Source organism: Rhinopithecus bieti, unplaced genomic scaffold, assembly GCF_001698545.2.
Source record: "Rhinopithecus bieti isolate Rb0 unplaced genomic scaffold, ASM169854v2 scaffold_4553, whole genome shotgun sequence".
In the NCBI taxonomy this organism is placed as follows: Eukaryota; Metazoa; Chordata; class Mammalia; order Primates; family Cercopithecidae; genus Rhinopithecus; species Rhinopithecus bieti.
The window spans coordinates 1,259,940-1,274,911 of record NW_016804694.1 but is presented as its reverse complement, the minus strand read 5'-3'; the positions used below and the strand labels follow the sequence as shown (position 1 = coordinate 1,274,911).

The following is a 14,972-nucleotide window of genomic DNA, read 5'->3' as shown; positions in this document are numbered from 1 at the left end:
TAGTTTATGCCTGTAATCCTAGCATATTGGGAGGCTGAGGTAGGAGGATCACCTTAGAACAGGAGTTTGAGACCAGACTGGGCAACATAGTGAGATCTGTCTCTACAAAAAATTAAAAAACTAGCTGAGCAAAGTCGTGCACACCTTTGGTCCCAGCTACTCACGAGGCTGAGGTGGGAGGATTGCTTGAGCCCAGGAATTCGAGGCTGCAGTGAGCTACGATTGTGCTGCTCCTCTCCAGTCTGGGTGACAGAGTGAGACCCTGTCTCAAAAAACAAACAAACAAACAAACAAACACTGGGATGTGACAACATCAGAATTATGCAGGTCAGATCATTCTAACTTCTAACTCACAGTCTAGGATGGGTATAAGTGATTTCAGTTGTGGTGGTGGTGACAGGAAAGGGATTCAGATGCTTGAGTGGCCAAAAAGAATGACAAATGTCCATTATAGTTATTGGAATCTTGGTAAAATGTCACCTTTTGGGTTCCTGCAGAAAGAGCAGCATAATTTGGCTGGGCTGTTTTAAGGAAAACTTTAGTGCTTATTTGAGTTGTGGTACAGATAAATTAATATAGGAGAGGGCCGGGTGTAGTGGCTCACACCTGTAATCCCAGCACTTTGGGAGGCAGAGGTGGGCAGATGACGTGGTCAAGAGATCGAGAGCATCCTGGGCAATGTGGTGAAACCCCATCTCTACTAAAAATACAAAAGAAAAAAAAAGAAAAGAAAAGAAAAAAAAATTAGTTGAGCATGGTGTTGCGTGCCTGTAGTCCCAGCTACTCAGGAGGCTGAGGCAGAAGAATCGCTTGAGCCCAGGAGGTGGAGGTTGCAGTGAACTGAGATCGCACCACTGCACTCCAGCCTGGCGACAGAGCAAGACTCTGTCAAAAAACAAACAAACAATAACAAAAACAACAACAACAACAAAAACCCATATATATAGGAGGAGAGAAGAGCAAGTGAAATTCCTCTTCTGAAACTGGGAAAGCTCCAGGAGGAAGATAAGGTTTGAGCTGGGCTTTGGAGGAAGGAAAGGGAAAAGGAGAAAGAACATTGGATTTGCAGACAGGAAATGGGGTTCCCCTCTTGGTTACTTGGCTTACTAGCTGTGGGAATTCAGGCAAGTCACTTAGCTTCTCTGAGGGTCAATTACTTTATCTGCAAAACCTCCTGTGTCACTGCCAAAGTGAGGACCTAGTGAGATTAAGTAAGTGAAAGTTGTTTGTAAACTGTAAAGCATTATGCAAACATCTTGGACTATTATTAAAAGCTTAAGGATGGGTAGGACTTTGACAACAGGCATTTGGGGAGAAGGGCCTCTGGGCAGAGAGAACGAAAGGCAAAGTGATTGATTGATATGTATGTAGTGATTGACTGAGACAGGGTCTCCCTCTGTTGCCCAGGCCGGGGTGCAGTGTCATGATCATGGCTCATAGCAGCCCTGAACTCCTGGGCTCAATCAGTTCTCCTGCTTCAGCCTCCCCAGTAGGTGGGACCACAGGCACGTGCCACCATGCTGGCCAACTAAAAACATTTTTTTAGAGGTGGAGTCTCCTTATGTTGCCCAGATTGGTCTCAAACTCCTGGGCTCAAGAGATCCTCCCACCTGGACCTCCCAAAGTGCTGGAATTACAGGCACAAGCCACCGTGCCTGACCAGAAGTGATTTTTGTAAGAGGCTAGACAAAAGGAAACTGGGCTTTGAAGATGAAATGAATTAATGACTCGCAGCACATGCTTCCTTCTCTCCCTAGATGGCCCCTTTGCAGGCAGTCAGGGACCATGTCTCATTCATCTTAGTTTCCAGGAGCCTGACACTTTGTAGTTGAGGGCGTTGTGCTCCATTCTCAAGAAACGAGGAGTGCCCAAAGGCCATTAAACTTGGGACCTCTTTACCCCCTAAAGTAGTACAGAATAAGAGTTGGGTGGCCTTGAAAAGCACGTTCTTCTGTTCACACTGGGTCGCCCTCTGGGCAACCTCCCAAACCTATGAGAGCTCACTTATCCTAGGTAAGGTCCTTACTTTGAGGAAGAGGAGGGGGGCCAAAGGCTCCAGCAGACCTGCTCTACACGGGGTAGAGGAGTAGGTGGCAACTATACAGGTGATAACATTTCATATAACTACACACACACACACGCCCGTGACTGCATGCCAAACAGGTTAAATCCGAGTATGGTCTGTAATGGAGTTAATTGTATTGGTTTAGTTAATTGTATTGTGCCAATGTCAATTTCCTGGCTTTGAGAATGTTGTATCTTATGAAAAATGTTGAGGTAAGCTGGGTGGGTGACGGTATACGGAACCTGTATATATTAATTTTGCAACTTCTTGTGAGTCCATAATTATTTCGAAGTAAAAAGTAAAATAAAAGAAAACAAGGGAACTTCCCCCTCAGCCCAGCCTACTTCGCGACCGCCCCACACTCACACATCTGGCCTCGCCCAGGTCCCGCCAGCTCCGGGCAGGGGGTGAAGGGAGGGGCAAGGCGGGGCCACGCACGCGCAGTCCCTCAATCCCGGCCGCACCGGGAAGTCGCGCATGCGTAGTCTCGGCCCCGGGTTGCCGCTCCAGCCCGTCTCCGCGGCGGGGAACCGGGCTTCCTTGGCCCATTAGCGCTCCCGTCTTTTCCGGCAGTTGGAACGCTTCCTGTTGTCCTCAGCCGCAACCGCCGGTCGCCCCCTGTCTCAGAGACCCTCACGCGTCCCCTCCCGTCTTTGGCTCGTTGTCTGCCGCCGCCGGGGCTTCGCCAGCCTTCCCGTCGAGACTACTGGCAGAAGGGGCGTCTGCGGCTCTCCGCCGCCCCCAGTCCTGCCTCTCCCGGGGCTCTGGTGAGTTGCTTGCTGCAGACGTCTTCACTTCATCCCAGGGTTCTTCCTTTATCTCCTCCTTCCCCAACCGCCGACTCCTCGGGCTTTCTCCTCGCCGACGCCCTCTTTCAAGCCCTAACCTCTCAGCCTCTCGTCCCCTCTCTTCCCCTGTCCTCAGCCCTCTTACCCGGTCTCCAGATGCCCCTTGTTGGCCCTCCACATTTTCCCAGTCCCAGCCTCTCCACCCCGTCCTTTCTCTTTCTCCTGCAGTTGGAGCGGGAGCCAGGCTCTCCTTTCCATGTTGCCACCTTTGTCTGCTCCCTGCCACCAGTCAGTCCCTCAGGGATCTCGGTCATCACCAGTTTTCATCTCCTTTTCCTTCTTCTGGGGTCTGTGAACTGTAGTCTGAGGCAGAGATGTCGAAAGCCCCCTTGGGGTGTGGTATCTTTGAGTCGGCTCCTTTCTCCGTTAGTCTTAAGATACTGGGCTTCAGATAAGCTTAAAATCACAGGAAAAGGCAGGGAAGTTTCTTAAGAAGAGAGTGGAAAAGCAACAGCCAGAGGAAAGGAAAAAGTCGATAAGGGCTTAGCGGAAAGTCTGTGTCAGAAAGCGGGCAGAACGGCCGGCAGAGAGACCAGATCTCTCAGTTCACTCTGAAACGACTAAAAGACACGGAGAGAAACTTGTTCTTTTTGAAATGCACCGAGGAGGGCTGGAGTGAAGTAGACCCTGAGTGTCTCCACCCTTTCAACTCACCCTGCCTCTGAATTAGCCAGGCAGTATATTTGGTTTCCCTAAACATAAAACAACCACCACCACGATAACAGACTCTCCTCCCCACCGTAAATGTTAGATACCAGCTTCCTCGTAAGAGGAGAGAACGCTATAGCAAACCATTTCATGTCCCAGCCCTATCCCCCGTCACACATAAACATCACACATAAACACCTCACGCTAGGAATGGCCATCAAAAATGGGTATTTTTCCTAGTTAATCTTTCTTAAGGTGCTAAGTGCATGGCACTATACATGAAATGGGGGACGAACATTAAAACAAGTATAAGACATGGTGCTTGCTTTCTAGTGTAGGTAGAGATTACTGTTCAGTAGGATTTACAGTTCAGTGGGAGAAATTAGGCATGCGGCTTAAGCAGTAATCTTAGCTTCAATGTTGAATCGTCCAAATGAAAGATAATGGGTTGTCAGCCGCAAAGAAATAAAGTCCAGATTGTTGCGAGAGGGCTGTTTATAGTGATCACAGAGTACTATTGTAAAGTCAATCAGTTAGCCAGGCATAACCATATAGATTGAATCACATAATGCTTTTCATTTGACTTCCTTTTGAGTTTGCAGGCCTTAGTCTGACTTTTATGAGGATCAATTCCTTTTGTTAATTTTTAAAACTTTGAAGAATTTCTCAGCCTCCTGTTATTTCCTAATTTTGCAGAGCTGAAGAATGAAACAAATAGGGCAAAGGCCTCCGATGGCTTCTAGGTCAGGGCAGGAAGGCTTGAATTATGGAAAGCCTGAGGGATAGTCCTGTCTTAAGAAAAGTTGGCTGACCCCGTAAACCTATGAATTGCTATAGAGCAATATTAATTACATCTTTTGATTAAAGGATATTAGAATTAGGCTAAATTTTTTATATTACAACAGAGGAAGTGGAGGAGGGTTTAAAGAAAGGTCAAAGGGAAGGAGAGTGCAATCTTTATCATTTTATTAGAAACTCTAAAAGTTGAAAAACACTCTGCTTAAGAATTTGTTGGTCTAATATTTGAGCATCTTTGAGTTCATTTAGTGTCCTTTTGATCTTTTTAAAAGTTTAGGTAGTAATGCCAGCTACTTAAATTAGTCAAAACATTTTTGATATACCCATCAGTGTAAATGTAGTCTTTATTCTTTCTTTTTTGAAACGGATTCTCACTCTGCCACCCAGACTAGAGTGCAGTGGCGTGATCTTGGCTCACTGCAACCTCTGCCTCCAGGGTTCAAGCGATTCTCCTGCATCAGCCTCCCAAGTAGCTGGGATTACTGGTGCCCGCCACCACACCTGGCTTTTTTTTTTTTTGGATTGTTAGTAGAGACAGGCTTTCACCATGTTGACCAAGCTGATCTCCAACTCCTGACTTCAGGTGATCCACCTGCCTCGGCCTCCCAAAGTGCTGGGATTACACGCATGAGCAACCATGTCCAGCCATCTTTATTCTTTAGCTTTGTTGACAACTAAAAATCATGAACTTGTTCAACTTACATTTATTAACTGCCTGTTATATGGATGGCACTGTTTGCCTTAGGGTTAAATATTAGCAGATTGTTGTGTTTTGTTTGTTGTTGTTGTTGTTGCTGTTTTTAAGACAGGTTCTTGCTCTGTCCCAGGCTGGAGTACGGTGGCACAAGCCGAACTCACTGAAACCTCTGCCTCTCCAGCTCAAGCAATCCTCCCACCTCAGCCTCCTGAGTAGCTGGGACTACAGGTGTGTGCTACCACACCTGGCCAATTTTTTGTATTTTTTTTGTAGAGACGAGGTTTTTGCCATGTTGCACAGACTGGTTTCAAGCAGTCTCCTACGTCTCCCTCCCAAAGTGCTGGGATTACAGGCATGCACCAGTGCCCTGGTAAATGGTTACATTTTTATGTTGAAGTAATTTCAGTTGTTAAAATGTAACTACATATATGTAATTTCTTCAGGAATTTTCAGACAAGGAAATACAAAACTCTCACTTGCTTTTGACATATTTTTAGATCTGGTTTTTAAATTTCTTCACCAAACACACTTAGAGTGCGTGTGGTTTTCATTGTGGGTGGAGGGGGTACAGGCTGACAAATAAGGAACCACACCCAAGCTTCACAAACCAAACAGAGGGTTTTTTTTGTTTGTTTTTGTTTTTTTTAAATCTTTTAGTGATACTGTAAAACATTTGAGTTTGCTTTGGTATTAGTTGAAACTTCCCCATAGAAAACAATGTGATATTTTACAGTAAGGTAGCTCTCAATACAGTGTCTTAAATTTGTTTTACTGATCTTTTGGCACATGATGAATCAAAATGTTTGACTCTCAAGTAGAGCCTTGGTTTTGAATCTCTGCTCTCTGAAGGGATTATTTATGTGATTTTGTCTGAGTATCTTTTAAATAATTGCTTTTAAATAAATTTAAGGCTTTTTTGAACAAGTGTTTTATAAGCCTTAGTTTAATCCACAAAACAATTTAAAAAGCTACTAAGTATTAAGGGGAAAACCTTAAAGCTTTTCTTAAAATGCACTATCTTTGAAAATGGTCCTTGGCTGGGTGCGGTGGCTCATGCCCGTAATCCCAGCACTTTGGGAGGCCCAGGCAGGCAGATCATCTGAGGTCAAGAGTTCAAGACCAGCCTGGCCAACATATCGAAACCCCATCTCTATTAAAAAATTAGCTGGGGGTGATGGCATGTCCTAGTAGTCCCAGCTGCTTGGGATGCTGAGGCAGGAGAATCACTTGAACCCAGGAGGCGGAGGTTGCAGTGCACCGAGATTGTGTCACTGCACTCCAGCCTGGGTGACAGGGCGAGACTCCATCTCAAAAAAAAAAAGAAAGAAAAATGGCACTTTGTCTCTCATGATTCTTTTTTGCCACGGTTGTAGGGGGTGGTAGAGACAGGGTCTTGCTATGTTGCCCAGGCTGGTCTTGAACTCCTGGGCTCTTGAACTCCTGGACTCAAATGATCTCCCTACCTCACCATCCCAAAGTGATGGGATTACAGGCATGAACCACAGTGTTCAGCCTCTCCTAATTTTTACTCAGCTTTATATTAGGATGAAGAGACAGAGAAGTAGATCATGTGGGAGGTAGGAATGGTAAAAATAAAATATTGAGCACTATTGGCTGGGTGCGGTGGCTCACGCCTGTAATCCCAGTACTTTGGGAGGCGGAGGTGGGCGGATCACAAGGTCAGGAGATCAAGACCATCCTGGCTAACACGGTGAAACCCCATCTTTACTGAAAAATAGAAAAAATTAGCTGGGCATTGTGGCAGGCGCCTGTAGTCCCAGCTACTTGGGAGGCTGAGGCAGGAGAATGGTGTGAACCTCGGAGGCAGAGCTCGCAGTGAGCTGAGATTGCACCACTGCACTCCAGCCTGGGTGGCAGAGCGGGACTCTATCTCAAAAAAAATAAAAATAAAAAAATAAAATTGAGTGCTATTGCCAATGCTAGAGTGAGTCAATGTTAGTGAACAGTTTGGCCAAGTGTGATAATACAGGTTAACTGAAAATATCTGGAGGAAAATGAGATTTTATTTTATTTATTTTTTTATTCTTTGAGACAGAGTCTCGCTCTATCGCACAGGTGGAGTGCAGTGGCATGATGTCGGCTCACTGCAACCTCTGCCTGGTGGGTTCAAGCAGTTCTGCCTCAGCCTCCTGAGTAGCTGGGATTACAGGCGCCTGCCACCATGCCCGGCTAATTTTTGTATTTTTCATAGAGACAGTGTTTCACTGTGTTGGTCAGGCTAGTCTCCAACTCCTGACCTCAGGTGATTCGCCTGCCTTGGCCTCCCAAAGTGCTGGGATTTCAGGTGTGAGCCACCGTGCTCAGCTGATTTTATTATTTATTTTTGAGACTGAGTCTTCCTATGTAGCCCAGTCTGGAGGGCGGTAGCGTGATCTCGGCTCACTGCAACCTCTGCCTCCCGGTTCAAGCAATTCTGCCTTAGCCTCTGGAGTAGCTGGGACTACAGGCGTGTGCCACACAACTGGTTGAAAATGAGATTTTAAATTTAGGAAAAAAATATTCTGTAACTTATCTAAACCCATTGGTGGTATTTTTTTCTTGTGTAAAATGAGGAAGTTAAGATCTCTCGTTTTTAAGATATTGCTACTTCTACCACTAGAATTGTGATTCAGGTATTTTTGTCATATTGCTCCCTTTAAGACGTACATCTTTATTTTAACTTGTAAATTCAAATAAACGGCAAACATTTATCAAATACCTTAAGGCTGTGTCAGAGCATGTATGTATCAGTAGATTACCATTTTAATCATAGATTTTTCTTTTAACTGTGGATAAAAAGTTATTGGTAACAGTATATGCTCATGGAAGAAAATACAGATAAACATGGACTGGGTGCAGTGGTTCACGCCTGCAATCCCAGCACTTTGGGAGGCCAAGTTGGGCGGATCACTTGGGGTCAAGAGTTTGAGACCAGCCTGACCAGTGTGGTGAAACCCCGTCTCTACTGAAAATACAAAACAAAACAAACAAAAAAATTAGCTGGGCTCGTTGGCTGGTGCCTGTAATCTTAGCTACTTGGGAGGCTGAGACATGAGAATCGCTTGAACCCGGGAGGCAGAGGTTGCAGTGAGCTGAGATTGCATCACTGTACTCTAGCCTGGGTGACAGAGTGAGACTCCACATCTCAAAAAAAAAAAAAAAGAAAAACATGGAAAAAGCACAAGCAAGAATAAAATTTCCTATTTTCACTACCTACAGGTATGCCACTAATAACATTTTGATTATATTTTCAAATATAAATATTTGAAATACAGGCGGTGGCTCACACCTGTAATTCCAGCACATTGGGAGGCCAAGGTGGGCGGATCACGAGGTCAGAAGATTGAGACCATCCTGGCTAACATGGTGAAACCCTGTCTCTACTAAAAATACAAAAAATTAGCCAGACGTGGTGGCGGGCACCTGTAGTCCCAGCTACTGGGGATCCTGAGGCAGGAGAATGGTGTGAACCTGAGAGGTGTAGGTTGCAGTGAGCGGATATCATGCCACTGCACTCCAGCCTGGGCGAAAGAGTGAGACTCCGTCTTGAAAGAAAGAAAGGAAGGGAGGGAGGCATATTTGTGTGGGCCAGGCACGGTGGCTCATACCTGTAATCCCAGCACTTTGGGAGGCCGAGGCAGGCGGATCACCTGAGGTCGGGTGTTTGAGACCAGCCTGACCAACATGGAGAAACCCCGTCTCTACTAAAAATACAAAATTAGCTGGGCATGGTGGCACATGCCTATAATCCCAGCTATTTGGGAAGCTGAGGTAGGAGAATCACTTGTGGTGGTGAGCCAAGATCATTGCATTGCACTCCAACCTGGGCAACAAGAGCAAAACTCCATCTCAAAAAGAAAAAAAAAAAAAGATACATTTGTGTGACTTACAGGTACAGGTAGAGTTGCTTCTGGTTTTCTGATCGTTGCATGGTATCTCCTGTGCAGCCACAGCTCTTTATTTTCTTACTTAAGTGCCTCCAACTTCCCATAACACAAATTAAGGCATAGTGAACATCCTGTCTGTACTGAACATCCTGTGTGTGTCTCTTTAGAAGCCTATGTGATGGTTTCTCTAGTCTTTATACCTAGGGGTGGGATTTCTGGGTCATAGGGCAGTAATTTATATTTATTTTCACTAAGTATTCTCTTTGTCTGGCTTTTGTTTCCTATTACCTATTTGTCCTCCAGAAAACTTGCACCAAATTACATTCCTACCAGTAAGGTAGGAGAGTTCACAATGGGTGGATTCTAACTCCAAATTTAATACCTCTTCTTTTCTTTGTTTCTAGCAGCCATGGCAATGACAGGCTCAACACCTTGCTCATCCATGAGTAACCACACAAAGGAAAGGGTGACAATGACCAAAGTGACACTGGAGAATTTTTATAGCAACCTTATCGCTCAACATGAAGAACGAGAAATGAGGTAAAGAATTTTGTTTGAAAAAATTGTGTCATGATTGTGGCATTCCTTTCTTGTATTGTAAAACACTTATAATGCTGAAAGGAGACAAGAATAGTAGCAGCCTTATTATAGACTATCACAATGGAATGACAGTGATAGGGATTTTCAAAGTCCCTACCATTAAGCCACTTATGCCTACAAGTCAATAACACAAACTTCTATTGAAATCCAAGAAAAAAATGGTACTTGGGAGGTTGCGGTGGGAGGATTGCATTAGCCCAGGAATTTGAGGCTAGCCTGAGCAACAGTGAGAAAAATAGGCCCAATCCTAAGAGTTAATTGTTAAGGCAGTGTGGTATAATGGAAGAGCAGCCCTTTTGGAGTCAGACCTGGGTTTAGAGTCCTGCCAGTTTCATTACACAGCTGTATGAAGCTCTAATAAGTTCCTTAGTCTCTGAATTGGTTGCCTCATCAGGAAAATGGGGTTAATACTACTTGCCTTGCAGGATTGTGTTGGGGGTTAGATATAACATATATGAGTATATACCATAGTGTTTCACACATAGTAGTCACTTAGTTAATGGTTGTACTATCAGCTATGTTATTACTAATCTGGTATATACTGTCCACTTAGTAACTCATTATTTATTTATTGTTTTTTTTTTTTTTGAGATCGAATCTTACTCTGTTGCCCAGGCTGGAGTACAATGGCATGATCTCAGCTCACTGCAACCTCCACCTCCTGGGTTCAAGCGATTCTTGTGCCTCAGCCTCCTGAGTAGCTGGGACTGCAGGTGTGAGTCACCATGCCTGGCTAATTTTTGTGTTTTTAGTAGAGACGCTTGGCCATAACTCATAATTAAAAAATTTTTTCCCAGCCAGGTGCGGTGGCTCACACCTGTAATTCCAGCACTTTGGGAGGCTGAGACGGGTGGATCACGAGGTCAGGAGATCGAGACCATCCCGGCTAACACGGTGAAACCCCATCTCTACTAAAAATATTAAAAAATTAGCCAGGCGTGGTGGCGGGCGCCTGTAGTCCCAGCTACTTGGGAGGCTGAGGCAGGAGAATGGCGTGAACCCGGGAGGCGGAGCTTGCAGTGAGCCAAGATCAAGCCACTCCAGCCTGGGCGACAGAGCAAGACTCCGTCTCAAAAAAAAAAAAAAAAATTTTTTTTTCCCAATATTTTACTGTGAAAGTATTCAGAATGACAGAAAACTTGTAATAATTAAACAGTGAATATATACATATATATCATCTAGAGTCTATAGTGATTATTTATGGTATTTGTTTAACTACGTGTCCATCTATCCATTCTTGTATCTGTTCATTAATCCATCTTAATTTCCTTTTTTTAGAGTCTTGTTCTGTCACCCAGGCTGGAGTGTAGTGGCACAGTCTCGGCTCAATGCAACCTCTGCCTCCTGGGTTCAAGCAATTCTCCTGCCTCAGCCTCCCGAGTCACTGGGATTATGGGCATACACCACCACTCCCAGCTAATTTTTGTATTTTTAATAGAGACAAGGTTTCACCGTGTTGGCCAGGATGGTCTTGATCTCTTGACCTCGTGGTCCACCTGCCTTGGCCTCCCAAAGTGCTGAGATTATAGGTGTTAGCCACTGTGCCTAGCCAGTCCATCTTAATTTTTGCCTCACTTCAAAGTATGTTGTAGACATCAGTATACTTCTGAATATTTCTGCTTATATAACATTAACTAGAGTTCAATATTTATACTTTTTGGGGAAGGGTGTAAAATTTATATACAATGAAATTCACAAGTTGAGAGTTACCATTTTATGAGTTTTGACAAATGCATACACTTGAATAACTTAAACCTTTATCAAAACAGAGAACATTACCTCTCCCAGAAAGTTTTCATGCCTCTTGGTTCTTCCATCTTAGACAACCACTGTTGTGATTTTATGTCTTTCTTTTTTTTTTTTTGAGACGAAGTCTCGCTCTGTCGCCCAGGCTGGAGTGCAGTGGCGCGATCTTGGCTCACTGTAAGCTCCACCTCCCGGGTTCATGCCATTCTCCCACCGCAACTTCCCAAGTAGCTAGGACTACAGGCGCACGCCACCATGCCTGGCTAATTTTGTTTTTGTATTTTTAGTAGAGACAGGTTTTCACCGTGTTAGCCAGGATGGTCTCAGTCTCCTGACCTCGTGATCCACCTGCCTCCACCTCTTAAAGTGCCAGGATTACAGGCGTGAGCCACCATGCCCAGCCGTGATTTTGTTTCTATCATAGTTTTGCCTATTTCATGCAAGTGGAACACATAAATGGAAACGTAGTATGTACTTGTTTGAGCAAGGCATCTTTCATTTAGCATAATTTTTTTGTTTTTGAGGCAGGGTGTTGTTTTGTTGCCCAAGGTGGTGTGCAGTGGCACAGTCATAGCTTGCTGCAGCCTTGACCTCCCAGGCTCAATCTATTCTCCTGCCTCAACCTCCCAAGTAGCTGGGACTACAGGTGCATGCCACCACGTTTGGCTAATTTTTAAATTTTTTTGTAGAGACAGGATCTCACTTTGTTGTCTAGGCTGGTCTTGAACTCTGGGGTTCAAGTGATCCTCCCACCTTAACCTCCCAAAGTGCTGGGACTACAAGTGTGAGTCACCACACCTGCCAGCGTAATGTTTTTGAGGTTCCTCTGTGTTGCTGTATGCATCAATAATTTGTTCCTTTTTATTGTTGGTACTATTCTGTCTTCTGACTATACCTTCTTAGTTTGTTTATCCATTCTCCTATTGATAAACACCTGGGTTCTTTTCAATTTTTGGCTATTTTGAATAAACTTCTATGAACATTTTTGTACCAGTTTTGTGAGCATTTGTTTTCAGTTCTCAGGTAAACATCTAGAGGTGGAATTTCTGAATCATATACGTAGGTATATGTTTAGTTTTATAAGAAACTGCTAGACCTTTTTCCAAAATATTACTAATATATGAGAGTTCCAGTTACTTTACATTTTTGCTAACATTTGTGTTGTCAGTATTTTAGTTATTTTGGTGGATATTTAGTGATACCTCACTGTGATTTTTAGTTTGCGTTTCCCTGATGACGAATGATGTTGAACGTTTTTATGTACTTTTGGCCATTTGTGCATCTTCCTTTGTGAAATGTTTGTTCAAATTTTTCGAGCATTTAAAAAAATTGAGTTGTCTTTGTTATTGAGTTGCAGGAGGTCTTTGTTTGTCCTACATATCAGACCTTTGTCATGTGAATGTTTCATAAGAAATCTCTCGGCCGGGCGCGGTGGCTCAAGCCTGTAATCCCAGCACTTTGGGAGGCCGAGATGGGCGGATCACGAGGTCAGGAGATCGAGACCATCCTGGCTAACATGGTGAAACCCCGTCTCTACTAAAAATACAAAAAACTAGCCGGGCGAGATGGCGGGCGCCTGTAGTCCCAGCTGCTCCGGAGGCTGAGGCGGAGCTTGCAGTGAGCTGAGATCTGGCCACTGCACTCCAGCCCCGTCTCAAAAAAAAAAGAAAAAAAGAAATCTCTCCCAATCTGTGGCTTTCTTGTTAACAAAGTTTTTAGGCAAGCAGACGTTTTAAATTTTGATGAAATAAAATTTGGCATTTTAAAATGGTTATTGTATTCTGTGACCTTTCTAAAAAAAACCTTTCCTCTTTTTAAAAAATTAACTAATTTGGGGCCAGGCATGGTGGCTCACACCTGTAATCCCAGCACTTTGGGAGGCCGAGTTGGGCGGATCATCTGAGGTCAGGAGTTCGAGACCAACCTGACCAACATGGAGAAACCCCGTCTCTACTAAAAATACAAAATTAGCTGGGTGTGGTGGTGGCACATGCCTGTAATATCAGCTTCTCGGGAGGCTGAGGCAGGAGAATTGCTTGAGCCCGGGAGGCGGAGGTTGCGGTGAGACAAGATCACACCATCACACTCCAGCCTGGGCAACAAGAGCGAAACGCAGTCTCAAAAAAAAAAAAAAATAAAATTTAAAAAAACTCTAATTTTTTTTTTTAGAGTCAAGGTCTTGCTATATTGACCAGGCTGGTCTTGAACTCCTGTCCTCAAGCGATCCTGCTGCCTCAGCCTCCCAAAGTACTGGACTTACCAGATGTTAGCTACTGTGCCTGGCCAGAAACCTTTATTTATCCCCAAGTCATAAGGACTTTCTCGTATGTTCCATTTTGGAAGTTTTTTAGGTTTAGTTTTTACATTTAGTTCTGTGATCCATTTTGAATTAATAGGTGTGTATGATATGAGATGGGGAGTTGAGATTGATTTTTATCCTTTTGATATCCAGTTATTTTAGCACCATTTGTTGAAAAGATCTTCCCCTATGAGATTACTTTGGCACTTTTCTTGAAAATCAAGTGACATATAGGTGTGAATTCATTTCTGGGCTTTCTTTCTCTGTCCCATTGATCTCTTCGTCTATCCTTTGCCAGTATCACCCTGTTTTGATTACTGTAGCTTTGTAGTAAGTTTTGAAGTCAGGTAATGTGTAAGTCCTCCAGCTTTGGTCATTTTATTTTAAGATTGCTTTGAATATTCTGTGTTCTTTGCATTTTATTAAAAATTTTAGAGTCATCTTATTCTACAGAAAAGCCCAATGGAATTATGTTGCTTTTTTTTTTTGAGACGAAGTCTTGCTCTGCTGCCAGGCTGGAGTGCAGTGGCGTGATCTCGGCTCTCTGCAACCTCTGCCTCCTGGGTTCAAGCGATTCTCCTGCCTCAGCCTCCCTAACAGCTGGGACTACAGGCACACGCCACCACACCCAGCTAATTCTTGTATTTTTAGTAGAGATGGGGTTTCATCACGTTGGCCAGGATGGTCTTGACTTTGTGATCCACCCACCTCGGTCTCCCAAAGTTTTGGGATTACAGGTATGAGCCACTGCACCCGGCCTGGAATTACTGTTGGAATTACATTGACTCTGTAGATCAATTTGTGGAGAACCGACACCTTAACATTATTGAATCTTCTGTTATGCAGACATTGCATATCTCTGTTTTTTGTTGTTGTTGTTTGTTTTCTTGTTCGTTTGTTCGAGATGGAGTTTTGCTATTGCTGCCCAGGCTGGAGTGTAGTGTTGTGATCTCGGGTCACTACAACTTCTGCCTCCCAGGTTCAAGCAATTCTCCTGCTCCAGCCTCCTAAGGAGCTGGGACTACAGGCACCTGCCACCACCCCGGCTGATTTTTTGTATTTTTAATAGGACGGGGTTTCCCCATGTTAGGCAGGCTGGTCTCGAACTCCTGACCTCAGGTGATCCACCCACCTCGGCCTCCCAAAGTGCTGAGATTGCAGGCATGAGCTACTGCGCCTGGCCCATATCTCCATTTTTAAGGTCTTCTTTAGTTTTCTCGACAGCGTTTTCGTAATTTTTAGTGTGTGCATTTTACATGTCTTGTTAGTCTATTTATAGTATTTGGGGGTTTTCTGGATGCTATATAGAATTTCACTGTCCAGTTGTTTGCTGCTAGTATATAGACATAACTGAGTTTTGTATATTGATCTTGTATTCTGTAAG

At 44.1% G+C, this 14,972-nt stretch overlaps 1 protein-coding gene across 2 annotated transcripts in view; it reads left to right on the top strand.

Moving 5' to 3' along the window:
- The first annotated feature begins 2,510 nt into the window (after positions 1-2,510).
- STK38 (serine/threonine kinase 38) overlaps positions 2,511-14,972 on the top strand; it is a 53,578-nt gene continuing 41,116 nt past the window's right edge. Inside the window, exons 1-2 of one of the 2 annotated variants that reach the window (XM_017870102.1) lie at positions 2,511-2,832; positions 9,351-9,483. In XM_017870102.1, coding sequence (XP_017725591.1) covers positions 9,353-9,483 — 131 coding nt within the window. In that variant the 5' untranslated portion in view covers positions 2,511-2,832; positions 9,351-9,352. Of the gene's footprint in view, positions 2,833-9,347; positions 9,484-14,972 lie in introns of both variants that reach the window. The other variant, XM_017870104.1, reaches the window with a different exon arrangement.